Source organism: Xenopus tropicalis, chromosome 7, assembly GCF_000004195.4.
Source record: "Xenopus tropicalis strain Nigerian chromosome 7, UCB_Xtro_10.0, whole genome shotgun sequence".
Taxonomy (NCBI): Eukaryota; Metazoa; Chordata; class Amphibia; order Anura; family Pipidae; genus Xenopus; species Xenopus tropicalis.
In genome coordinates this window covers 102,694,145-102,722,099 of record NC_030683.2, presented here as the reverse complement: position 1 = coordinate 102,722,099, position 27,955 = coordinate 102,694,145, and the positions used below count along the sequence as shown (strand labels likewise).

Below are 27,955 nucleotides of genomic sequence, written 5' to 3'. Positions count from 1 at the left end.
AGCACAGAGACCTGCAGCTGCCCCACTAAATACATTGCTACCCGGGTTTGGTAACTCTGAAATCAAGAAGAGCAGGAGAAGGGAGATACCTAGGCCCCCCACCCTCTAATGTGAATGTCATTCAGACATGGAGGCTGCAGTCTGCAATAGGACACTGTGCTTACCAACTGCCTTATGGCTGGAGTGAGGGAAGAAGTGCTGCCTAAATCAGCACTAATAGGGTGCTTTGTGCTTCTTAGGGTTCTTGCACTTTATCCTCCAGTCTGTGTAAATGAGCCCTATTGTCATACATAGTTACTTTTCATCACTTTTCATTGCATACATTCATCATGTCATTTTAAAGCCTGTTGCTGCCAAAGAAGCTTCATTCAGAGATTTCAGCCATTAAAATAAAAGGTTTTTCTGAAATGTTGTATACATTGGCAAAATGGAATCATATGAAAGAATGGGATACAAGTACAATAGGGTGCGAAGGCAGAATGTTTACAAAGCTGGAATAGCTGAGCCGATAATGCTAGGTCAGAGCACCAAGTTTTAGATTGCTGCAATAATGCACCTCATTACTGTTGTGGGTCTTGTGTTGTTACTTTTTGGTCACTCCCCTATTGCCGTACACCCACTCAGCACCACAGTTACATATTGTAATCTTAATATATTTACCTAGAAAAGCTGCAAAATAATTTTCTACATATTCCTTCAGCAAAAGAAAAGCTGGTGCTGGAGAACATGGGAAGATCACTTCTTCCTTTCTCCTGTCCTGGAACAGCAACAATTGGCTGGGGGACAGCTCTTTTGCAAAGAGGACAGCTTTCAGAGTCTGGATGCTTGCCTGGGAATCTGAAATGTGGTCAGTCCCCCAAAATGGGGACTGATGGTTACCGTACCCTGATCCTCGAACCCATATTAAAATATGCTTTTAACTTTGTAGCATAAAAATTTAAAAATAACCTACTGATTTGTTGCTATGGGTTACTGGACTGTAGAGAAGTATGATTTTTTATAGTATTGTCACACATACTGGTATGGGTATCTAACCATTGAACTTGTGGCTACCAAGTAATGCAGAGAGTTGTATAGCATTAACAGCAGAGAATTAAGATTCTTGTGAGTTAGGTGTTCATAAAGGAAAACTATACTATACCCTCAGAAAACAGATCATTTATGTCATATTAAGTGGCCTATGAATTTTTTTTCAATATATATATCAGTAAATATTGCCCTTTTACATCTTTTCCCTTGTGCCACCATTTAGTGATGGGCTGTGTGCTCCCTCAGAGATCAGCTGACAGGAAATAATGCAGCTCTGACTGTAACAGGAAGTAGTGTGGGAGCAAAAGAGGCAAAAATGGTGTGCACCATAAATTGTAGGATCCCAGGGGGCGGCCCTTAGTACTTCAAATGGCAATTTTCTATTTATGATTACCCACTGGTACATACTAATGAAAATGGTTAATTTAGATAAAGCAGGGTTTTACATATGAGCTGTTTCACATGATATACCTTTGGGCAAAAAAGTGTGTCACATCATGTATGCAATAAACAAGATCTTGTCTCCCTGTTGTATCACAGAATAGTCACTACTCTTGTACATACATAACGGAGATATGGTGTACAAAACAGCAACTAAGAAGAATACAGCTTGTTAGAAGGGATGGCATAAAAAGAAACACCTCCTCCATGCAGGGGATCAGCCAACCATATCACCAGAATAGCTGGTTGTATTCTATTCTAGAATTCTATTTCAACAATAGAAACAATGTGCAGCTGAGAACAATGGCCAACAGACAAGGGCAGTTGGGCAGAGAGGATGTTCCAATACATAAGCAGTGATGATAATGAATATTAATAGGAGGTAGACGCTGTATTAGTTACTGCAGAATGAGAAGTATTCAGACTGATGCACATTGGCTAAGAATATTACAAATAATGTCAATCTGCTAGCTTAAAAGGCCAATCAGTTTGTTGGTGTAAGAAGGAATCACTGGTGCACGACGCATCTTACCACACTTCTGGTATTTTCCCATAGTTTTACTAGTTTACAGAAGACAGCAAACCTGCTAACTGTTTTAAAGTTGACATGACAATCCCTTGTAGTGTCCCCCAAACGTGGGTGGGTGTTGGCTGGATCAATGGGGTGTCTAGCATTACTGGCATAATAGTTGATGTGAAATCGCGGGCAGGTTCTAAAACATCACAGTATTTATTTTAAAATGTTGGCCGGCACCATAGGAACACTGCACAATTGTATCCTGAAATGCTATTATCACTAAAGTCATGTACATTGGCCTTAGCGTTCGGCAATGCTCATACACGTGGAACTAAAAACCCTTGATTGTAAATGTATCCACTTACAAAGAATTCATTACTACTAAAATACAGGGACAAGGAATGTAGATTGATCCATCCCCTTGCTGTAGGTGTAAAGCCACTGCGGCCACATCAAACCCACTTCCATTACACTTTACTTGTACTTTAATTATCCTTTCAGTGCTCCCACAGCCCCCTCAGTATTTCTATTCAATTTTAATAACAAAACAGTTGCACATACAAACCACTTGATCACAATTTCAATATATATATCTCTCTACAGGAGTTTTATATTTATCTTCTAGAATGAAAAATATCTGCAGATAGAGTATGGGAAAATATCTTCTTACCGTAATTATCTCTATACAATTCTTGAATTAAAAAACAAAAGTGGCGCAAGTTAATCTTGCCGTGTATGTATTTGCTTGCTGCTCCAGTAAGGGTCGTGCGAAATGGAGGTTCCCAGTAATACATTCAGCGACCCCCCTCCCGAAAGCAGCGTTAAGTAAAATACTAAACCTTATAAAGATTATTGGCAAAATTAGCTGTACAACTGCTACAGACAATGGTTTTCACATAGGCCACTCTGAATAATGAATGTGCAACACGGATACAGGAGAGAATAGTAAAGGGAAAATAACTTCAGAAAAAATAAATCTTTTTTTTTTTTTAACTAGTCTTTGAAAACCTGACAGCAGAGTTGCTTTATATAACAGTCAAGCCATGTTAAAAACAGTCATTTTCCATGACAGCATTTCGTCCTAGTTTTAATTGAGTTCTATTCCGTGTGTTGTACACGTTAGGGAAACCTTAGAACAGCTGCCTGTAACTGCCTGCACCACTCGCCATGACTCTGATCTGAGCAGGGAAACACCAGGCACATCATTGGCTAGAACTGTTCAGAAAAGCCAGCCCAGCAGTTATTCTCATACGCTTGAAAATCACTTTCCGCCTGTAAGGTTACCACACTCGACATTTCTCTACAGGATGCATCTTGGTACCCTTTTTGCAGTTGAACTCTTCCGCGAAGGCTTCAAAATTCTGCAAAGATCCCATCACTCTGCAAGTAACAATGTTCTTGGATTTAGAGACAACTCGGCACAGTACAAACTAAAGTTCTTCATACTTATTTATCTTTTAAATAGGTTTTGTGAATGTTAGGTTATAAGTACAGGTATGGGATCTGTTATTTGGAAACCCATTATCCAGAAAGCTCTGAATTATGGGAAGGCCCATTTTAATCAAATAATTGTTTTTTTCCCTTTTTCTCTGTAATAAAAAAACAGTACCTTGTACTTGATCCCAACTAAGATATAATAATCCTTATTGGAGGCAAAACAATCCTTTTAGCAGACTTAAGGTATGGAGATCCAAATTACAGAAAGACCCCATATCCGGAAAACCCTAGGTGCCAAGCATTCTGGATAACAGGTTCCATACCTGAATTTACAGCACAAAGTTCATGACTTGTTTTTCAGGAGGTTTTCCAGGTTGATTTATGACCTGCCCATGGGGGAGGATCCCGGTAATGGCAGGGAGCATGTAAACAATAAACATTTTATTTTACACTTGCTGTGTGCTTTTGTCCTGAGGAAAACACCCCTCTGTGATGTTGAAACATAAATGTAAGACACATTTCTTGCTTGTTTGATATATTGGCACATTGCAGAAATATGGCCTCATCTGATTACCACTTGGCAGATATGTACATAAAAGGTGTTTCATATGTTTAGCAGGGAAACTAGACTTGACTAGACTAGAACTAGACTAGACAATAAGGAATAACGGTTAATAAATGTTTTTTTTGCTTTATTGCTGACTTTCTGTTGAACTAAAAGCCTGTCATTAGCAATCTCAAAATGCAAATATTTAGCAAACCACTAAAAAGTAGAAAATGTTGGAAAACTGCAAAAATGCTCAGAGAAGGCCCCTAGTAAGTAGGAATCAATTCATTTTCTTTAAAGGAGAAGAAAAGGTAAAATCACTGGAGGGTGCCAAATCGTTAGGCATCTCCAAGTGACTGTAATCTCTTACCTTATACCCCGGGTTAGTGCTCCTGTTAGGAGAAAACCGCACCAGCCCAGGGTAGCTGCAAACAAACCTGAGGCCGCCGCATGTGCAGTAGCGTAAAAAAGCCAACGTTTTTTTTGTTAAAGTTTGAAGACAGAAGGAGGAAGAGGATAGCTCTCTCACAGCTACCTGGGGCTGCTGGGGTTTTCTCTTAACAGGAGCACTAGCCCGGGATATAAGGTAAGTGAATGTACCTTTCCTTCTCCTTTAAAGGATTAATTAGATGAAGAGATTATTTTATTCAACACTGTTAAAGTTCCTAGCACATAGGTTTTTTCCACTAAGAACTTAAAATCTAGGAACCTAAAGAGCATTGGATTAAGTGGTTTATTCAAGCCCTACAAGAGACAGTTTAGTATATAGAATACATAGGGGTAGCCTCTAAGCCAGGGATCCCGTGCTTTTTTACTCAGGAGCCACATGTAAAAAGTGTTGGTGAGCCATACAGGAATAATATGTTTTTTGGTGATGTCAAATAAGGGCTGTGAATGGCATGATTTGGTAGCCCCATGTGGACTGCTGGCCTGCAGGAGGCTCTGCTTGGAGTAAAACTGTCTCTGTGCTTCTAAAACTTGCCTTCAAACCAGAAATGTAAAAAAAAAATGTGGCACCTACTTTAAGGCCACTGGGAGCAACATCAAAGGGGGTGGTGAGCAACATGTTGCTTATGAGCTACTGGTTGGGGAACACTGGTCTAACCCTTTTCTTCTCAAAGATACAGTTTTGCTTTACAAATATGTATCATTTAGTTGGACTCACCTGTATTTGAAAGGGCTGTGCACATCAGTCTTAATGGAATGCCTGGCATATTCCGGTCTATAGGAACCACACCAAACCTAGGTGCAGAAGAATGGCTTTAGTTAATTTTGAAGGCATGCACCAAAATTAAAACATTTAATCTGGTTCCCAAACTCCCACTTATGATCATGATGGTGCTAGCCAAAGGAACAAATATCCATCTGCACCTCCCTTGTGCCCCTCCTGTAATGCTCAAACTCTCACCTTTCCTGTAGGCAGCCTGGTGGTTCTAATGTTAAGTACTTTAAGGACTTTCTTTTTAGACCTTTTATTGAAGCAGCACCACCATTTTCATAACCATTGAATAGTTCAATAAGCACTAAACAAATATGCAGGAAATATTGGCTTATGGAATAGTTAGCTCAATGAACAATGATCCATGCTTAAATATATAGAAAATCATTTGGCGATCATTGAATTTTTGGCTCGGATTAACTCTTTCTTTTGAAGGGGTCATTTTCTCTCTTTTTCTTCTTTATATTAATAACACTGCTATTGGCTTGTTGTTGTGAAAATCACTCCCATGTTCAGTATCAAGTCCATTAACTAGCGAATATGCTTCATTTGTTGAAAAAACAAACCAAAGTTGCACATCTCTAATGCCACAAAGCTATAATTACGTTTGACATTCAGAGCATTTCAAATTACCCCAAGATGCTCAGAGTGGCTCATTCTGACAGCATTGTTTTGTTCTCTAAATCATCTGTACTTTTGCTTTGTGCTGGTTTACAGCCCAGACATTTTCTGACAATCCGGGATGTGCCAAGTCCTTTCTGAATGGCTCTGCCTGATGAGGAATTACATTCCTTTTTAACGCTCGCAGCTAATTCATCACTGCTCTAAAATGCACACTGATTAGCTAATTTTGTCTTTTATCAAGCTCAGCATATGAAATCCTTGCATAAATCTAGGCAAAAAAAATTCCTGTGTGACAAGGGAAATGTGTGCCAGTAGATACAAACAAGAACATGTGGACCCATTTATTTACATAAAGATTTTGCCTATAAAGGTAGATAACGGAAAACATGTTCAGACAATTAATGGATAATGTTGGTCATTTTCTTATGTAGTAAAATGCCATCTGTATTCACTTGGTTGCGACTTAAAGAGAATGATAAGTTGGATCCTGTTATCAGGAGACATTGGGTGCAGGGCAGGGTGCAAAATGCTAAAAAGGCGCAAACCACTATGTTTTTTACACTCTTGCACCCTGCTCTACACATTAGGAATTGCCACAGGCCTCTATGCTCCATATTGAAGAGCTTTGTATGCAAAGCCTGGAATGGGGTTCAAAATAGGCCCTGGCATTTCAAATACACAGAGGCCCAAACAGCCCCCCCTCAGGCCCAATAAATAGTGACTGTCTATGGCATCTTACAGCAGCCCTTCTGGCATTTGCCAGTATCCCCAGATTGCCAGTCCAGGTGTGTTGTGTGCCCCATGAATACAGCAATGCCTGGGTTCAGAACCACTGCTAGGATGCAGGTGCTTTTTTAATTGAGCACTAAGGGGTTTACATGTACTTTGTAAATATTGTAAAATTGTAAATAACTCCCAAGGTTTCCAGGGATAGAAAATAGTAGTATTCAGTCCAGGCCCTTGTAATCCAGTGATTCCCCCTTAAATACATAAGGAATGTAACTAGAGGCATTTTTGCTTTGGTTCCCCACCTAGGTAGGAGCTGTGTGAGTGGAGCAGGAAGGCAAGGTGACCACACTGAATAAAGGCTAAATAGTGACAGAGCTGTTAGATCTAAGAGATGTTCTTGGAACATGACACTGGCAAGAAGTGAGTTCAAGAAGTCTAGTGACCTTTATATTGATAACACAGCATATGGATCCCACCATAGGATTTGACTTGTAAATGAATATAGTTTATCAAGCTGCTGAATATGTATTGAGGGAATTTAAAGGCAGACACAAAGCTTAATGCAGTTTAACTAACCCAATCCAACCAATCATTAAGTAGCAGTATTTAGCAGTCTGATTTTGAAAGTAAACAACTTAGTGCATGGAAATACAAGGAGAATCTACAAAAGTCATTACAGTTAAGTAGCAATATAATAAAATAAAGCTGTTACAGTGCAAGCTGTAAAGTTTGATGTAAACACCCCTCTATTGTACAGCTATGTGAAATACTGTATGTAACATACCAATAATAATGTAAAAAACAGACAAAGTGAATGACTTTAATACAGCCAACAAGTTGTTCATTTTACCTGCTTATACCAAAAAGCATAGCAGAAATAAAGTGCCGTATGACCACCCATTATTGGTAAATGTAGACACTGGGAGATTAGTGAACTGGAAAGGAGACTTTTGACCCCCTCCAGCAGCAGTAGGAAGCAGTGAAACCAATTATATCTCTAATTTGTGGGGATACAGAGAATTAATTGAGACCCGCTAACAAAAAAAGCCCATTTAACCCAAGAGGCAAAGTCAGAGAGCCTAATTTACAAAGTGCAGGGCAGCATGCAAAGTACAAATAATGGAAGCTAATAGCCATATATATGCCCCAGAAACAAGTGATTATTTAATGAGCACTGCAACTGCAGCAGTGCAATTTTGCACCCTTAATACTCTTGCACTTGCATCCAGGCATTAGTGAATGACCCCTTCTGACTGCTTTTATCTGGACCAAGAATTTCTAAATCTGTTAAACAAATTTCCTAGGAATCTCCAGTTCCAAAGCATTCTAAACATGTACTGTTAAGGACCCCTGTTCTGATGTGTGTATGAGTGTCTGAAGGGTTAATTTAAACCCTCTCGGGTGCATGGAAGAGGGGGCCTCTGTTGCAAAAGGCCATTGTATGGATTTAAGATTGAAATATAATATAATATAGAGGACATCAGACAACATAACCATCAATAGATATATAGTTACCTGTGCAAAATTAAGAAAAAATAGTTGCTTGTATGTAAGATCCAGTCCAGGTAGTTTTGGTTCTTTTCCATGTCTCTCCACCCATTTTAAATAGGCCTGCAAAGAACAATGGGTCGTTACATTATAGTTATTATTTGTTTAGGGCCAAGGTTTAGCTTAGCTACGTTTGCTACACAATGAGGCTCATTTATTAACCCTGGTACAGGGTAGATGAAAAATAAATAAAAGTTAGTCGCTGACCTTTCCCCGGATGGGGATGGTCCATGAAAAGTTCTAAAGTATTTCATATCTAAGTGAATGATTTCAGTAACATGATAGAACACGAGGTGGAGCCCAGAGATCCGCAGGGCCATTAAATGCAGGAACCTGATGTTTTGTGGATGAAAGGTACCTGTTTACATTTACATCCTCGTGTTATGGTATGTAGATAAACTCATTTGTTTAAAGGGACAGTATACACCCCTCTTCAACAATTAAATTAATTTCAACAGTTAAATATCTAAGTCTTGTGCTGATCGTACTTTTTGCCGATTGTTTCATTTAAGAAACATCTATAGTTTCTGTTATTTCTGGCACTAAACAAGAATATAGTTTCACTTAAGGACTTCCCATTACTTCTGGTCCCAAAAAACTTCAGAGGAGCTGATAAAACTAATTCAGTCCAAGGAGAAGCCTCTGATAATATCTTGTAGATTGTAAGCTCTTTTGGGCAGGGCTCCCTTCACCTCTTGTATCAGTTATTGATTGCTTTATATGTTACTCTGTATGTCCAATGTATGAAACCCACTTATTGTACAGCGCTGCGGAATATGTTGGCGCTTTATAAATAAATGTTAATAATAATAATAAGAGCCAATAATGAGCTGCATAAAGGCTGCTGCATAGATGAGGGAGAGGTTTGTTTTTCTTAAAAGTAAATAGGGAGCTCTGAACAAATGGTTGAAGGGGAGTCCACAGAACAAAGCCCGACTGTCAAATTGGTGCTTTATAATGGCAAAAAAAATGGGAAAATATGGATTTTTTTAAAAAACTAAAACATAATAGGCAGAATGTAATTTCTACACAAATCCAATTTAATGTACTTATTTTTAACAAAAGTGTTTTTAGGTGTATACTGACCCTTTTTAAAAGCTCTAATGAGCAGTACCCTCTTTACATCCTGTATCCATCTGCATTCTATGCAATATAAAATATGATTTGTGCAAACACCTATAGTACAGCACTAGAGAATATGTTGGCACAGTATAAATAACATGTTAATAATGAAAATAAAAGCAGGGTCATATAAAACTCAATATCCAAAAATAAAAAATTCAATCCCAATCCAATGTAGCACATGAAACACACATTATTTGACATAGCATAGCAAACAGGTCTTGCCCAACTGGTCAGCTTGATAAAGTGACATACCTTATATGCCTGCCTGACACCTCCGTTATCTGCAATGTTTTCTCCTAATGTGATGATTCCACTAACCTAAAAAGATAAAGTTAAAGGTTATGCTATTTTATTAATGCACTATAAAGCTTTTTATACAAAGTGTCACTCTTAGGGATGAACCCCTGCAACATACATGGGCAGGACATATTAATGCCAGACATAACATGCACATGTCCCTATATTGTACCTGTACTTTCCACCTTCTCTTCTTCTCCATGGTAAAACATATAACATGCCTTGTTCCAAGTTATTACACTCTACAGATACAATCCTTGTGAGACAGAATGTGATGGACATAACTGATTTATGCCTAAATTTCTGAACGGCAAACAGGGTTGGACTGGGCCAGTGGGACACTGGGAAAAAACCTGGTGGGCCCCAGCTCCTTGAGGGCCCACCGACCCTGTCTTTCTCTGTATTTATTAAAAATTGCCAGCAACTCTAAAGCCCTAACACAAAGAAATACATTTCCAGACATAAAACAAAATCATGTACTTACGTTCTGCCCCCCAGCCAGCTCCCATGTGTAGTTTCCATACTGATAAACCATGCAACGGGACTGGTCCTTGAAATGCATTGCAGAGAAATTGCTCCACCAATCAAACATATTTCCATCTTTGTCAAAGTTTCTACCTGTATTAGGAGAAACAAGAAAAGATCACATATGTGAAGTTAAACCCACAATGGCACTGTCAAAGGCACTTACCAACCCTAAATGAGCTCTATGTGTTATAGTGTCTCAAAACAAAGTAGTGTTTGGGAGTAAATATTGAAGGGAACAGTGACCTTAAGTTAGCCATATCACTTTTTTCCTAAACTTTTGTTTTATTTTCCATATGCAGTCCAGACTTGTGTGGTGTCCTACTTTAGAGTAGGTCCCTGTGGCTGCGAGTGGCTGTTCTACATCTTTCCAGCTTTCAAATGGGGGTCACTGACCCCGAAAGCCAAAATTCTATTGCTCCATGAGGCTACAATTTTATGATTACTATTTTTTATTACTTATCTTTATATTCAGTCCCTCTCCTATTCATATTCCACTTTTTCATTCAAACCTCAGCCTGGTTGCTAAGGTAAAAAAGACCCTAACAACCAGACAGCTGCTGAAATTCCAAACTAGAGATCTGCTGAAAAACCATACAAAATGAAAACCAATTGCTATTGTCTCAGATTATCAATATCTATGTCATACTAAAATGTAATTTGAAGGTGATCAACTATAAACATTGTATTCGTAATGTTTTTCCTTAATCGTATCTGATCTTTACATATTATTGTAGTGCAATTAAAATGGATTAAGAAAAACAGGGAATAAAATTAAAGTTTTATTAATACCATTGTCATCAAATCCATGGGTGATTTCATGCCCGATCACCATACCAATCCCTCCAAAGTTTAATGCTTGAGGCTGATGTTTATTGAAAAATGGAGGTTGGAGAATCCCAGCAGGAAACACTGAAAAAGAAATTACATTTTCCAGATTTGTATTTTTCTCTTTTATTCATCTAAATTCACATCAAAGGAAATGCTTATAAAGCATGGCATCTGTATGTTCTGTCCATGCTTTTGTGGGTTCCCTCCAGTTTCAATCACACCTCAAAAACATACAGACAGGCAAACTGGCTTGTAATAAAACTGACCATAAAGTGTGTATGAATGTGATAATGGCTTAGAATGTAAGCTCCAGTGAGGCAAAAAAGAGAGGATCAAAGTTTTCATTTTGAGTTTGTCAAATATCCCACTTATACACATCAAAGACTTGCGTGTTAAAATAAATAAAGTGCCCCCTGTTGAAAATGAGAATATTAGAAGTGACCATGGAGTTTCATTGCTACATTGCAACAGTGCTGTTGGTATCTGTAGAGGCCTCTTCATGTAACCCACGGCGGGGGTCTCTTGGGGGGGTAGGGGCCCCTGTGGTGGCAGCCCCGGTGGGCCCTGCACCCCCCAGTTTGACCCTGAAGTGAACTACATTGATTAGACAAAAGTTAAGTAATGACCCCAAATCTGAAGATGGATACGTGCTGTGTAATAAGAGCTTACACGTTCTAACCAGTGCTCAGTACCCGTATTTGCTAGAGATGAGAGAATAAAGGTAACACAGCAAATCAATTTAGCTAATTCTCATTTGTTCACATATTTATTAATTTATATAAAACCTAAAGATAATAAATATAACTATGATTCACTTAACAGGTCATTTGACTATAATATAATTAGGTGCAACTTGACATACCTATTTGGTTTCTGTTGGGGGAATAGAAAGCATCAGCCACTGCGGCACCAATTATCCAGCTAAAGAACAGAAAGAGAGAAGAAAAATTAGTATAAGTTGTTTCTGTTCTGTGGCTTAATAAAGATAAATGACCATGAAAGGTATCCTAGAAACCAATCCACTGGGCAATGCCCTGCGACGTGCTGGCCTCACTATGTAATCAGTCTCACATCATTAGACACATGATCATTTTTTTTAATTAAAAGACTTGTCTCGGATGACATTTTGTTTCTTCTCCACAGGCATGTTATGACATTGGATCTTACAGATTACACTTGGCTGCTAAAACGCTTTTCACGGCAAGGGATTCTGATCACTTTTTAATACTGCTGATGATTGCACAAATAACTTATGGAGGCATTTTAATCGTCACATTCTCATTAGGAAAGATCCTATGGTCTGGCTATAATTATTTATTATTGGCTTTGTTAAATCCTTTCTGCCTGCACGAACCCCCTATTAACCACTCTGAGTTTTCTGTCTTACTGCTCTTTTCTTTGAACCTCTTTTTCTGCATCAGGATCAGACTGGGCCAGTAGGACACCGGGAAAAAAACAGTATATGCCGTCTATCCCCCTGTCCGGAGCTGTGTGCTGGTGCGGTACACTACGCAGGGGGTGGAGGGGGGAGCAGAAGCTCATGACTGGGGTAGGGGGCCCCCAGATGGCAGCCCCGATGGGCCCCTCACACCCCAGTCTGACTTGCAGCAGTTTTTATTCCTTTTTGGCAATTACAAGAGAAATGCAATAAAAGTTACAAACTGTGGCCCAGGTTTTTTAACCCATGCCAACTAATTAACAGGAAATATTTACTTGTCCTGTGTTGGAAAGTTAATTGCACTCAGACACTTTGCAGCCTGCCCTGCACCTTAAAAAATTCTGCAGGGCTCAGAGCTTCTTAATAAAGTTCAGAGACCAGTGTTCCCCCTGCGAATACAGCAATGCCTGCTTACAGCAGTGCTGTATTCATGAGGGCCAGGCAGAGGGTAGTTTGAAGGTGTTACCCTATTCAGCCCATACCCCTCATGAACAGGAGCCAGTTAGAGAGTGCCAGTGCCCTATGGGAAGGGCTACCTTGTATCCAGTGGCACTGCCCCATGTGCCATAATGTATTTCCAACCCACTGCTAGATGCAGAGAGCAACCAATCCCTGGATGCAATTGCTTTTTAATTAAGCACACAATTGGGTGTGCCTTTGGCTACATTTAGTGCCCTTGCATTTTTGTCTGGGGTTTAAGTAACTGACCCCCAACTGTCTGTAATATGCTGGTAATTAAAGAAAAGTCAGTGGGCTCTGTGACTTAGGCCTGTCCTGGCTAAACAGTGACAATGGAAGATATGGTATTTTTTCATATTTTATAACATTGGACAAATATAGATAGCTGTATTCCCTCCTACTGTGTAAATATGTGTATGGGCATAGAATTTCCACTGAAGGATAGTGATGTCCATAAACATTAGCTATTGCCATATAAGATCAGGCGAACCAAGATAATATTATTGATTTACAATGTGTGGCTTGATTAGATTTACTAACAGCATATTTAAGTCTGTTTTTATTTGATTTCTTTGTAATAAGAAACAATGTCATTAAAAACCTTTTAAATTTGCCTTTTAGTGAACTGAAATAAAAATATAAAGAACAAACTTTCAATGGTAGAATATACTTACGCATCCTGGTCAACTGGTTCTCTGAGCTTTTTCAGGCTCTTTTGTGCCCCACTATTTAAGATTTCCAAAATATTTTCAAAATACTGATACTCACTGAAGTTCAACTGTAAAAAAAAGGTAAAGTTTTTGTAGAGCCTAATACTCCTAGATGTCTGTCAATTTCACTTTCAAACTGTTTTTTAACCTTTTAGCATGTTATAGCACAGGGATCCCAAACCTTTTTTACATGTAAAAAGTGTCGGTGAGCCACACAAGCATGAAAAAGCTTTCTTGGGGGAGCCAACTAAGGCCTGTGATTGGCTATTTGGTAGCCCCATGTGGACTGGCAGACTACTACAGTGTAGGAGGCTCTGTTTGGCATTACACATGGTCTTTATGCCTCCAAAACTTGCCTGTAAAAATGGGAACCCACTTTAAGGCCACTGAGAGTAACATGTTGCTCTCAAGCCATTGGTTGGGAATCACTGTTATAGAATGTCCAATTCTTAGCAACTTTTAAATTGTTATTCTTGATACTTTTGCTTTTTATTTATAGAAGCTATGCAAATCGTCTCATAATATCACTCTTTACATCATAATAATAGTTAATGTAAATGTAAACACCCCATTAAACCAGTGATTTGCAGCTACATGCCATTTAGCACCATAACAAGTGACTTTTAACCTCAGTGTTAGATAAATACTACATTTAGTACATGGCCCCCAACCAACTACCCGCTCCATTTCAGCCAATGAGTGATACTTAGATAAATCGAATAATTAGGTACTTGGCAGCACATGGCAGATCACATTGCATAAATATTATTAGGGCAGAACAAAAGCCTTGTCAACACAAGCCAATGAAGATTTTGTAGCCAATAAAGATATGCTTTTTGTAGAGGGCCCAAATAAAATTTGACTGTAGGCTGTCCCATAGCCCTGGGCCTGAGATATGGCTGTGGTGGGTTCTCCAGGAAGATCACCTAATAAATAATACACATATTGCAGAATGATCTGATTTATACAGGGTTCTTGGAAGTACTAAAGAGCTAATCTTTTGTAGCTTAGCCAAACTGCTCTAGGAATCATCTTATCTTGTTGATTTTGTAAGATTTTATATATATATATATATATATATATATATATATATTTGCAATACGCAAGTCCCAGAGTCACCTGACAACATATCTAAGATTATTCAGCTAGGCTGTCTGGGCTATATTGGCACAATGTTCTCTCTAAGCTGTGGCTATGTACACACATTACTCTACTTCTAGTACTGTAATAAAGGGTAAGTTAAGGACTTATCTACATTCCTTATGTTTCTCTCCCACTGTCACCTAGTGGTATGAAAAATGAGTTTTCTGATCCTGAACCATCTTATCACTGGCTTTAATGTCTCATGTTTGGCAATATGCTACGTTACTAAAATGTTAACATTCCTTCTCACAGTTCCAATGTTATTCTGAAAATTTTAGGCCACATATGAGAGGCTCAAATACTTGTGCACATTTTGGTGTAGCTTGTGCCTACTACAGATAAGGTTGCTGTAATACAATGAAGTTAAGCCCCTGGCCTGTACCCTTAAGCCTCCAAACTGCCCAGAAACCACCCCAAACTTACCCTTCCTCTTCCTTTTTCTCTGCCCCTGATCCTTCTTGCAACTTATGTCATAGCTCTGCCACCTTGTCATCACCCTGCCCTCTTCTACATAACAGATCTCCACTTTTGTCTCCCCCCCTGTCGGCTGGTAAGTTTATTCTAAAAAGGTGGCAACCCTAACTACAGTAGAGAGGCAGCACACTGCCAGAATATGGGCACGGACCCTTTCAGCAAGCTGTGTCTTGTGCCCGTGCATTAGAGTAGGCATAACTGCCAGAGTGATGCTGTGTAGATGCAAGAACTGTATGCTGCTGTAGTGGGTGCAATCCTGTGCTCTGATTCTACACGAGCCACCATATTTAAATTTGCTACATTTTTTTAGATTAAATATATAATTTATATACATTTAGATTAAATAATCTATAAATACTATTACATGAATCAAATATTAATTCCATTTTCTTGTTAAGTGTAAAGAATAGCCACAACATGGCAAAGACATTGAATAGACACCCCTATTTTTCCCACACCAGAGATGCTGGCTAATAGAATCCACACTCCGGTTGGGGGAAACAATAGTTTTTCTTGAAAAAAAAATAGCCCCTGAAAGCGCTGGGCTGCCCGCACCAGCAGGGAGCTCCCAGTGTGGGCGGCCATGTTGTTTAGCACACATGTGCATAATTAACAAAATATAGCAGCCGGGGGTCCCTGTGGCAGAGGATTGTGACCCAAATGGTCAGGCCAGTGATGTCACAGGGGCAATGAAATCAAAGGGACAGAGCTGAGCCATCAAGTGTGAAATCATGAGGTGATTTGGTAAGTATTGTAATGGGAGAAAGGGGTGGATTGGAGGCAGGCTAGGGGCATATTTACTAACTATAACAAATTTACTGGCAAGTACATTGCTGGTAAATTTGAAATACTTGGCTGGTATTTTACTAGTTAGGCCAGTGAAATGCCAGCCAGGTGGCAACCCTTTCTACAATGTATGAAGCATTGGCTATGTATTGACCTGTAGAGGTGAGTATAGAGGGCCAATTCAAGTTGTTTAGTAACCAAAAACAAACAGGCTGGGAAAATCATATATGTCAAAGGAATGGAAAATGGTCCAGGAGAAAATGGTTATAACAAAAATAAATCTCAGAACAAGCTTTAAACATGAACTTACTGCTGCTGTTTCCTGATCCAGTTTATCATTCTGATCTTCCAAAATATAGTCAGGGTACCCAATTTGCTCCTTAATTGACAGTGCCTATGAAGAAACAGAGGAGTGAGAAGAACATAAGCTCAAGAGGTGCTCATATAAGGCATTAGAACATTTGGCCTTTAAAATACCACCACAAGTATCAGCCACCAAAAAGCTTAGGGAGTAGTCGCCGGTCTCTGTGCAACCTGGAGCAACTCTAACAAAGGAAAGCAATGTGCAAAGTACAATAAAGCGTGCCTTTGTATTCCAGTAAGATAAGTGACAGTTCTCACACAATATTACATACACATATATATAAAAACGTTAATAGGAGCCAATAGAGTAGCCTAGTCTGTATGGTTTGACATGCATCCTCTCTTTTGATCATTTCTACACAGATTGTCAAAAAAAGGAACCCATAATTAACTTTACTGAACAGTTCCCTCCACCGTTAACATATGGTCCAATTTCAACATCTGAATAATGTTTACAATTTTCAGAAACTGCGGCACTAGGAACAGACTGTTGTACTTGCCTTCTCACGGGCTTTATCTTTAGATGTTTCATCCATCCACTGTAATTCATCCAAGGTCTCAATAAACGCTTCACGGACTTTATTTATGAGGTCGCTGATCTGAGAAAGTCCAACAGACACAAACAATAAAACAACGGCAGCAGCACATAAGAGATTTGATGTTATTTTTAGTTGCAGCTAATTAGTTTGACCCTTTGTGTAGCAGATGATTTTCCTACTGCATTTGCATTTAATGCCTCACTTTTTAAAAAAAAAAAAAAATTCATGCTCATTCATTTCGGGGAGTGTACTATAAATTGGGGCACATTTAGGAACACAAGTGCAGTTGCGTTCATGCAGTTGTGCAAACCATTGCAAAAATGTTACTGCATTGCCCAGAATTGCCTCAGACACAGCTCCTCCTTGTGAACTCAATGCTACTGGAATTCTGGGAAAAAACACTGCATTATGGGAAAAACATGGTAACTGTGCTTGAAATTGTACTTTGCTTACTGCAGTTGTGGATGTTAATGAGCTAAATACCTAAAAACGCAGCAATTTCACAGTTTTTTGTAATATGAAGAAAAACATAATTAGTTTTATATGCACGAAAATACAAATGATTTAGAATGCTCCAATGGCAATACCATATAAGTATATTTTTATCAAAATTTGTGGCCTGTTTAAATAAAAAAAACCCATACCAGTAGAATAGCACATTTTAAAATCTCTATGACAATTTTAGTCTATATTGCACTTCCAAAATGGCCTCTAAAATGAAGCCAGAAAACCATATATTTTTAGACAGTGTTTTACTTTATAGCATCTTATCTCACGCTTGTTCTGGTGTACAGAAATAAAACATTATAAATACGAATGGCCAATCTTATGAATATATTTATGTTTAATATGTATAGGTTTACACAGTTGTCAAATGTACAGAACCATCAAAGAAAAGCTGAATTCAGATGTTTCTGCTAATGGAATCCTGGTGCCTTCAGGTTGTGAATTCCTAGTATGATAGTAACACACTCTTTGGTTCCTCTAATCTGACTGATCTTTGTGAAACACACTGTTTAAAGGAACAGTAACACCAAAAAAAGAAAGTGTATAAAAGTAACTAAAATATAATGTGCTGCTGCCCTGCACTGGTAAAAGTTGTGTGTTTACTTCAGAAAGTCTACTATAATTTATATAAATAAGCTGCTATGCAGCCATGGGGGCAGCCATTCAAAGGAGAAAAGGCACAGGCACATAGCAGATAACAGATAAAACACTATTGTATTCTACAGAACTTATCTGTTATCTGCTATGTAACCTGTGCCTTTTCTCCTTTTTTCCAGCTGGAATGGCTGCCCCCGTGGCTACACAGCAGCTTATTATATAAATTATAGTAGTGTTACTGTAGCAAACACACCAGTTTTACCAGTGCAGGGCAACAGTGCATTATATTTTTATTACTTTAAAGCTCTTTCATTTTTTGGTGTTACTGTTCCTTTAACCTGCTATGTTCACTCATGGATAAGGCAAAAATGGCCTTCCATGCAGAGAGTGGTAATAGGAGGGTCTCTGCACAAAAAGCTTATGCAGCAAATAGGGGGCTTGTAAGTATACAACATTAGGAGCCGTGACAGGCAGAGAGGGACATTAGAATTTTTGCATGATTTAGCAATTGAATACTTTTATCTGTAACGATTTCTGCTCTTCTGAATGAAAAGGTATATTGGGCGCTTTGACGCAATTTGCCTTTTTCCTTTTGCCCCTTAGCATTTTCTGATCTCCTCGGAACAAGGGGATTTGGGCCTAGACTAGGAAGCACATTTACTTACTCACGAACAGGCTGAATGCGTCCGATTGCGTTTTTTTCGTAATGATCGGTATTTGGCGATTTTTCGGAAAAAAAAATGTTGTGCAAAATGTTGCGATTTTTTCGTAGCGTTATTACTTGTGCGAAAAGTTGCGACTTTTTCGCAGCTTTCGTGCCGAGTACGAAAGATTCGGATTCATTCAAGCTTCAGTATGGTGACTTTTCTTGGGCCAGGTTGGAGCTGCAGGGTGCCATTGAGCCCTATGGGAGACTTTCCTTGGGCCAGGTTGGAGCTGCAGAGTGCCATTGAGCCCTATGGGAGGCTTTCCTTGGGCCGGGTTGGAGCTGCAGAGTGCCATTGAGCCCTATGGGAGACTTTCCTTGGGCCGGGTTGGAGCTGCAGAGTGCCATTGAGCCCTATGGGAGACTTTCCTTGGGCCGGGTTGGAGCTGCAGAGTGCCATTGAGCCCTATGGGAGACTTTCCTTGGGCCGGGTTGGAGCTGCAGGGTGCCATTGAGTCCTATGGGAGGCTTCCAAAATCATGCTAAGTCTGAAAGTTTCGCCCGCCGCTTACGAGCGCTCAATACAAAAAAGTCGCGACAAGATACAAGCGAATCGTAATGGCTACGAAAAACTCGCGTTTTTTCGCGCAAATCGTATTGGTAACAAAAAAGTCGCAACAATTTCCGAAAAGTCGTAAAGGCGACGAAAAAATCGCAAAAATACAAAAAAGTCGCAAAATGTTCGTTTTCCAATCTGAATTTTTCCAATTCGGATTCGGATTCGTGGGTTAGTAAATGTGCCCCTAGGGGTAGGTGAAAGAGATTTGTGCCCCCAAGTTCTGGACCTGCATACAAAAACACATGGCCAGGCTCTGCTTTGGTTGCAATGGCTGTCCTACTTTTTCCAGGCACTTTTGGAGGTCGAGCCTTTGCTTAGATCCCCCCTTAGCTGATAACATGGTATTAGATATAGAAAAACATAAGTATATCAGTCATTTAGCCATAGTTCCAATGATATCTAAAACTGCTAATATATTCTCACCCCAAATCTTATCCTAATGGGCCTTAAAGCGGGGCCTTCGGGTGTATATAAAAGAACAAACTGGCATTAAACCCACACCTTTCGCTAACTAGATTTCAGGCTGAGTTCCCCAAGTCACAGCCCAAGCTGCCAGTTACACCAGGAAGAACAGGGATATTGGAACTAGGGATGCACCAAATTCAGGATTCGGTTTGGGATTCGACCAAGATTCTGCCTTTTTTTAGCAGGATTCGGATTTGGTTGAATCCATGCTCCTGGTCGAACCGAATCCAAATGCTTAAAATAACGTCACATAAATGTTGAAAATTTTTAGCGCATGATTCTCTTTAACCCTTCCGTATCCTAATTTGCATATCCAAATTGTCATATGTAAATTAGGACTCAGTTCGGTATTTGCCTGAATCTTTCACGGAGGATTTGGGGTTCGTCCTAATCTGAACATAGTGGATTCGGTGCATGCCTAACTAATACATTCCAAACTGCGTCCTTTCAAAGAATGGGGAAACCAGCTTTCACTAAAACATTCACTAATGTAACTCTGATGTTTGATGCTCCTTTCAACCATATATAGCATTCTGACAGTTTTTAGTCTCTCGATGTAGTAATGATAGTGCTGTATAAATGGATAGTATGGTAATGTAAAAGTCACATACCATCCTCTTGCTCTCACCAGCAAATGTTTCCTTGACATACATGGCCCCCACAGCATTCTCCATGTTACTGTTGACATAGCTCACACATTCTCTCCAGCGAGCTTCTTCTAATGTTGTTCCATAGAGTGCCTATAAAGCAAGTGTTCTTCAGTGAAGATAACAATCTAGAACAGGGATCCCCAACCTTTTTTACCCATGAGCCTCTATATCAAATAGAGAACAAAACAGCAGGATACAAACTGAACAACAATCAGTAGATTGCCCAAAAGTTTTCTTTCCCTGGACAATATATTTAATGATTGGGGAACAGTGGCTGTAAAACCCCAGAAGTAAAGTGTATCTCTTGCTCGGTGAGACACAGCAGATGAGGAGCTGTGTTTAATCTGTTTGAGGAGCTGTGTTTAATCTGTTTGGAAGAGCCATTGCAGGGGCAGGAGCCAATGATTCACCACCTGGAAACTGAACTAACATCTAGTGGGCAAAAAACAGTGCCTTCTAGGCTACATTAATCTGTTGCATTTGAGCAATGATGTTCTTAAACATGGGGATACCACCGGTTTTTCTTAAGAAGAAAAGATTTTAGGGCTCTGGCTGTTGGGCCCTTGATATTAAGTTCTCTGGTGGGTCCCTGGTGCTTAGTCAAGCAGTGGAACTCCCACATCTTGTCTGCATGAACTACCAGTTTATACACAGGCACTTATATCCAGCATCCTGGTATCTGGCGTGCTTACCTGAAACTGCAGTTAGAAGGAAGCAGGAACGGCTGAGGAAATATTAAATTGTATTAAATAGTAAATTTGCTTGGAAAAAGAAAATCTACCTTTCTGTAGCTGGCTCGAGCATCTTTGTATCTTCTGCTGAGGCTACTGACTCTGTCGATTACCATTCGCCAGACAACGTAATTCTGTAAAGTGCTAAAACATGACAAAAAATATTACATCAAACACAGTTAAAGTTTAGATTAGTATCTTCAGCAGAATTGGTAGCCAAATTGTGATAGTAAATTTGCTTTTATCTATAAATCTCACACATTCATATATTAATGAAGCAAAACACAGCTGTCCCACGCATAAATTCACAGCGTCATGGAATCATATATCTGTAAATGCCAATCTGCCTCTATTTATATTGAAAGTGTATCTTTCCAAAAAATGTGTTGTTTAACAAGCAATCAAATGGCAGAAAGGTTTTTACATTCTTTTAAACAAATTTTAGAGATTACAGTAAAGTGCCCAATGCACAATTATATACACAGAGGATACAAGTGGACATGGGATCTGGGATCAAGAATCTGTTGGTTTGACTGAAGATTGAGAGGAAAAAGTTGCATAAATATCAGCGGCACAGGGAGTGTGACAGCCCTGGGGCCAGAAAGAGGCCCAGAGTTCCACTGCTATATCACTAGTAGGTTTTACAGTATAAGGTTTCAGAACCCCTTGGTGCCTTCTATAATCATTTAACTAGTTTAGATGCTATTCAGCAGACATCAGATGTCACTGGTTCCTGAAGCCATCCATTACTTGGAAGTGTATGTTTAAAGGAAAACAATGTTGGTCTTTGTAAAACTATGTGACATAAAACAGCTCATATGTAAAACCCTGCTTCTTCTTAATAAACTATTTTCATAAAAACTATACTTTTTTAGTAGTATGTGCCATTGGATAATCCTAAATAGAAAATCGCCATTTTAAGTACTAAGGGCCACCCCCTGGGATCATAGGATTCACGGTGCACACAAACAAGCCACACATGCATGCTAGGCACCATCAGCCAATGAATTGACAAAGTTCTGTCATTTACTCCCCCACATCTTCCTGTTACAGTTAGAGCTGAATTACTTCCTGCCAGGTGATCTCTGAGGGAGCACACAGACCATCACAAAATGGTGGCTCAGGGTAAACTCTGTAAAATTACAATACTTACTGATATATCTTACTTTTTAAGATATAAATAATCTGTTGTTTAAAAATTCATTGTGGGGGTAGAGTTTTAACTCAGTCAGTAGATACAGGACAAGATCACAATAAACTGTCCCGCAGAAGTAAAAACCTTGTTAGGTAGATCAGTTTACCTTGCAGAATAGTTGGAAAGAATATTTTTAAGTTGATGTAGATAAGGTGCCCCATATACCACCACTTCTTCTTCAGCTTGAAGCTGGATATTCACAGAGGACATGACTCCTTGTATAAAGCTAGTCCAATTAAAATCCTATTGAGGAAACACATCACTTGGTATTAAATTAAGACAAAGTTTAGGCAATGGCAAGATAACTGACGTAACCAGCACAATTTAATTTGCAATTTAATAGCATATTTACATCTAGTGCAAACTTTTGCTGGAATTCCAGGAGGGTCATTTTGTTGTACAATAAGGTCACATCGTTTCTTTCTTCTGAAGGAGCTGTTGCCTAAAAGCAGAAATTTTAGAATCAGAAAAATGTGATACCCCATGACAGACGCAGCAGCAAAACTAGTGGTGGGATAATTCTTGTGCCACCTAAACATACAATTAGGACACTTTTGTTAAAAAAATCACTACTGCAATTTTTTTCTATTTCTATAAACCAAGCTTTAAATGCAAACAAAAGAACCTTGATCACTTCATTTGCCTCTTGAATAAAATTACATAACTTGGCCATCCAATCAGTACCCTTTTTACAATGATGATAAAACCACCTTTACTTTTAACTTCAATCATGTTGCCTGAATGGGCTTTAGGCATTAGTGTTTTAGTTACTGTATACCTTGTTCTGCACAGAGGTTAAGGTTAATGTAAAATATGTCATTGGGATATTTTCCTTTACTCCCTCTGCCCCCCAGCCCCATATACCCTTCTTTCGAGCCCTCCCAGAATCATGTACCTTACAAGATAAATTACAGATTTGCTCTACTAGATAAGTAACAAGTGCTAGCCTTTCTGTGTCACCACCTGTGGGGGCTATTATGAGTGTATAAGAGAGGGACATTCTCTTTCCCACCATATCAACACAATTAAACAATGTTGCTACTTAACACAACCAGTTAGTAACAAGTACAAAAATATTACTACCTCAGTCATTCTTATATATGGTTTTTAATCTAACAATTAATCAATATGTATCAACAATATCCTTGCATTACAAGTACGGATTATTATACAAATATGTGTCAAGTAAAAATAAAATGCTAGAAACCAAAGCAATTTCCTAGGACCTCAAAATGTACCAGCAGAAAATGGAAAATGTACCCTGGCAATATCCGTCTCTAGATCCATTACACGTGTCATTTCTTCCTGGACAAGGCTGTCATCTCTTGTTAAATTCCTGTCTTCTCGTACCATTCTGGCTATGGTGATCATGAATTGTAGGTAAGCTTCCCTTATCTGGGGAAGATAAGCATTCTGTCAAGCATGTGTATCAGGTAATACATTAACAAATATTATAAATTAATAAGGTTTAAAAAAAGACAACCCTTCCATTTAATCCAAGCATTACTGACCCACAGTAGGCAAATAAACACCACGCAGACACTCTCAGACACCTGTGTCTGTCTCACTCTATTTGTGTGTGTATATATAGATATACAGACATAGATATATATTTATATATACACATACATAAAGGCATTACATCTGTCCACACTTCATCACCCTAACAGTGGAGAACCATTTATGTTGCTTTAGGGTTGTAGAGGCATAATAAGTGCAATTTCATTGTACAGTATGACAATTTTATTGGTTTACACTTTACCGCAGCAGGACCTGATTTGGAAAGTAAAAGTTAATTTCTGTTGCTATGGATTTGGTAGCATTACTGCATTATGGTTTTTCATTTCAAAATAGTGTAAAATTTACTCTGTGATTAACATCCTTTCAAGGAAGTGACCTGACCGACCCAAGTTGTGATAGATCCTTCAGATCTCTGAGCCATATTTGTATGATCTGCCTGATGGCCAAATAGCTTCACAGCAGGGATATTCCTGACCTCCAACAAAGTCAGATATAAATGAGTGGCTAAGGTAAATAACAGGAAACCAGGAGCTAGTGAGCTCAGCCGGCGTAAAGATCACCATGTTTTATTCCTTCTGATCTTTGTGGTTCTTTCATTTGTGCATATCATAGTGCGTGCAGGGACATATGCCTGTGGTTTAAAGCAAGATTTATGTATGGATACAGTTATTCTCAGAATGAGATTCTTATACTGAAATATTACTTATATTGTACTAGCCACTGATAACATATTAAAAAGTAACTATACCACTGAAAAATAGAAAGACTAAACAAAATAAAGCATCAACAAAGCATCAACCAAGTCCCAGGATATAATACCATGACCCTCTTCAGTACAATGGCATTTCATTCGACAATAGACAACATCATTTAAAAATGGGATATTGAGCTCAATCTATAACAACTCTTGGCTCCCGAGGGTATAGATATTATGCAATACAGAGTGATATTTCTAATTTTTTTTTACTTTGCCGCTGTCCAAAGGTGCACTTATGGCAGGCCATACACACCTGCAAATGCTGCCTACCCCCTCTGCTCAAGGTATATGTTTAAGTAAAGGCTCCCTTTGTCAAAACGGGCCTACTTATCAAGTGGTGTGAAATTATTTACTTAAGGAAACTGGAGTAAAGACCAGTGTAAAATATATGAATATTTATAACACATAACTAGTCTTTAAATTATACCCTTATAAATGGTGCTTGGTGATGTCATCACTTATAATCAGTGCTTGGTGATGTAATTTCTGTATTATAATAAATAATGTATTCCCTGTTGTAAAATAAGAGGATATTAGAAGTCACCTTGGAGTTCCATATACTGTATAAAAGGCACTCTGCCTTAGACCTTGTGCCTATATGGTCATGGAATTTCTCTTTGTCTTATAATATCCCTATATATAGTGAATAAGGTACAGGAGGTACCTAATATACTACATAAAGCTATGTTGTTTTATTTAATTCACTTTTGATTTGATGTTGTCTACTGTGATCCCTCAATAAAGCTTTCAAATGAACTAGTTGTGGTATTTTTCATTCTGTTATTTTACATTTCCAGAGATGCCAACTTGGATTTAAAGTGCTCCAGATGCACCTGTCTGCCCCATGCATAACCGTGCTCCCTGTTCCACTACTTTGGACAATATAAAAGCAATTCAGGGCACGATTTTTAAATGTAGTGGGTAAGGTAAGTTTCAGGTGCACATCACTGACAGCGACTGATGGACCTGTTACTGTGGGTGATCAGGTGAGGGGGCTTAAATCAGGGTGACTCTTGAAAAATACGGATGAGTTGCTTGGGCCTCATTTAAGTCAATGGAAAAGTCAATGTGCAAGGAATGAATTACACTGGAATGTGCTGTGTGAAAAAGGCATTAAAAGCAGAAATGCGATCACAGTTTTTACCTTGCAATTTAATTTTAATTTAAGTGATTACCTATAATTAATACACAGCTTGATCAGTTTTATGCAGTGATGCCTGGTGTTTTGGCAGTAAAATATGGTATATCTGTGCCTTATGCCTGGTCCACAACCATACAAAAGCACCACTTTGCATGAATTACTGAAGCTACCTTTCAGAAACGTCCTTCAATCCAGCAAAAGGTGCTTAATGTCACGTTTCCATTCAGAATTCCACAATCTGCTGACACATGTAAGATTACTGTAGACTGCACGGAAGCCTGTTTTACCTTTTAGGTGCCTATATTTCATCTCCAAAAACCCACACTTGTGCAATGCACATGGCTTTCATCAGAAGCTTCAGAAGTCATGTGGTTTTATTTCAGAGCTGCTGTAATTTATATTAATGACCATAACCTCTATCCAAGCACTTTAGTTATCACTGCCACGAAAAGCCAATGTTTGTTACTTTATTTTGAAAGGAAACAAAGGCCAAACCAGTATCTAAGCATGGCAGATGGAAACCACAGGTTTATGTCTTTAAAATGGAAGAACTGTTAAAGGGCACATTACACCAATATACACCTTGGTTTAACATATAAACAATAAAGAAAGCTTTTGTTGAAAATGTATTCTGCTTTTACCTTCCCCTATCAACCCCTTTAAACAAATCTATTAGTTTAAACATAAATAAGAAGCTCTGTATAATAACCTGCCATTACCCCACCTGAAAAACAGTGCCAGGTTTTGACTAAGTACCTTTTCCCCCAACAGTTGCCCAGAAGAACCAGGAAGTTGGAAAGTGAAAAGGCTCAATTTTAAGCTTTGGCTTGTTTAATGAATAAACAAATAAAAAATAGATATTTCTTTATAAAAACAGTATCATTCTGTACCTATTGCCTGCAGTAAGTAAAGGGTTGCCTGTAGGAGAAATAGCTGCAGCCTAAATATATATGAAATTGGAAAAACACCATATTGATTTGATTTCTATTTATTTTTTCAAAATTTTTCTTTATAGTAGAAGGAACTACAATTCATTGCCACAGTAATTTGCGTATTAGTATAAGTAGTTTTGCAAATTAGTATAAGGAAGGGCTATGGATTCGGGCGTATCCAAATCCTGCTGAAAAAGGACAAATCTTGGCCAAATCCTGGATTCGGTGTGCCCCTAGTTGTAGCATACATATTTTGGGGGGCATGGATTTATCTATAGTGCAGAATGAAACAGATGACTCCAGAGACATGAAACTGATTCTGGACACTTTTTAAGTACAGTCTAAGTGTAATTGAATTTGTCCTCTTACAAAATCATAAGATAGTGTGCACCTTGGAGTTTTCGGGATAGTGAAGAGCAATTTCTAAATTTATAATTGGGAAAACTTGACAGAGAAATTTCACTCCTGTGATCTTGTTGTATAGTACATTTATGAAGCAAAACCGAGGGTCACAGTAACATGACTTTCACTTATCTCTAAAAAGGCAAAATAACAAAGTGCGAACAGTTTCTATAAACATTATTTGTTATTACCAGTTACAATTTACATAAGCAAAAATAAACAGAAGGCAAGCAAGACATATAAATAGAGTCTATTTTCCCTCTAGAGAGCTTTACAAGCACATTTTACTGCACATCTTAGCTGTTATGACAGTTCCATCACAGCTACTTTGTGCAGTTGGCGTTCCTTTTAGTTGGACACTGTTGTACCACTGAGGTGGTATAGTTATGACAAGCTCCAAAACATTTTTTAGCAATAAAATATTAAATCCCTAACAGAGACAAAGGGATAAATATAAGAGGACAATTAAAGCTAGCATAAACATCAGGGGCCACCCAGAGACAAAAGAGATCTTAATTTTTTTTTTCTTTGTAAAGTAAAGGCTTGGTTCTGACAGTTCTAATAAGCAAAAACAGCTCCAGTTTTAGAGGAACTAGCATTAACAAGAATTAACCTCTTGTGCTCTATTTTGAATGGAAAGGTCTTCAATAGGCCACTGAAATATTAATAATGGGGTAGGCTTAAAGACTAATAAAAGAGAGGTTTACCTGCCTACCCTTATGTATAGGGGTAGTAGTAAGGAATTGAGACCAACTGGCCTGCCAGTTTACCAGAGAATCTTCCAGTAGGTCCAGATCCTAATGGGCCCCGCCCAAAGATAATTCCTATAAACCTTTTTCTTATTTCCACCACAGATCATTATAACATCTCTTATCTTCAGCCCTAGTTACATCTAATTGTTGTGAGAATTGGTCCTTGGGTCATAGGATGCCCATTTCGAAACTAATAAGATCATGGATACCAGTTGACTTTCTACGTTAGTTATGCATCTGGAGATCCAACCAGTTATGG

General features: G+C 38.6%; 1 protein-coding gene across 3 annotated transcripts in view; it reads right to left on the bottom strand.

The window, feature by feature from the left end:
• Positions 1-2,177: 2,177 nt before the first annotated feature.
• The window catches only part of mmel1 (membrane metallo-endopeptidase-like 1), a 75,969-nt gene continuing 50,191 nt past the window's right edge, over positions 2,178-27,955 (bottom strand). For all 3 annotated transcript variants that reach the window (XM_018095273.2, XM_012966097.3, NM_001127095.1), the window contains 15 exon segments: positions 23,452-23,586; positions 22,544-22,633; positions 22,298-22,434; positions 21,047-21,140; positions 20,227-20,355; positions 16,743-16,841; positions 16,190-16,273; positions 13,441-13,544; positions 11,732-11,790; positions 10,831-10,950; positions 9,998-10,131; positions 9,469-9,534; positions 8,059-8,154; positions 5,137-5,213; positions 2,178-3,367 (listed from right to left, as the gene is read on the bottom strand). In XM_018095273.2, the coding sequence (XP_017950762.1) occupies positions 3,268-3,367; positions 5,137-5,213; positions 8,059-8,154; positions 9,469-9,534; positions 9,998-10,131; positions 10,831-10,950; positions 11,732-11,790; positions 13,441-13,544; positions 16,190-16,273; positions 16,743-16,841; positions 20,227-20,355; positions 21,047-21,140; positions 22,298-22,434; positions 22,544-22,633; positions 23,452-23,586 (1,524 nt within the window). In that variant the 3' untranslated portion in view covers positions 2,178-3,267.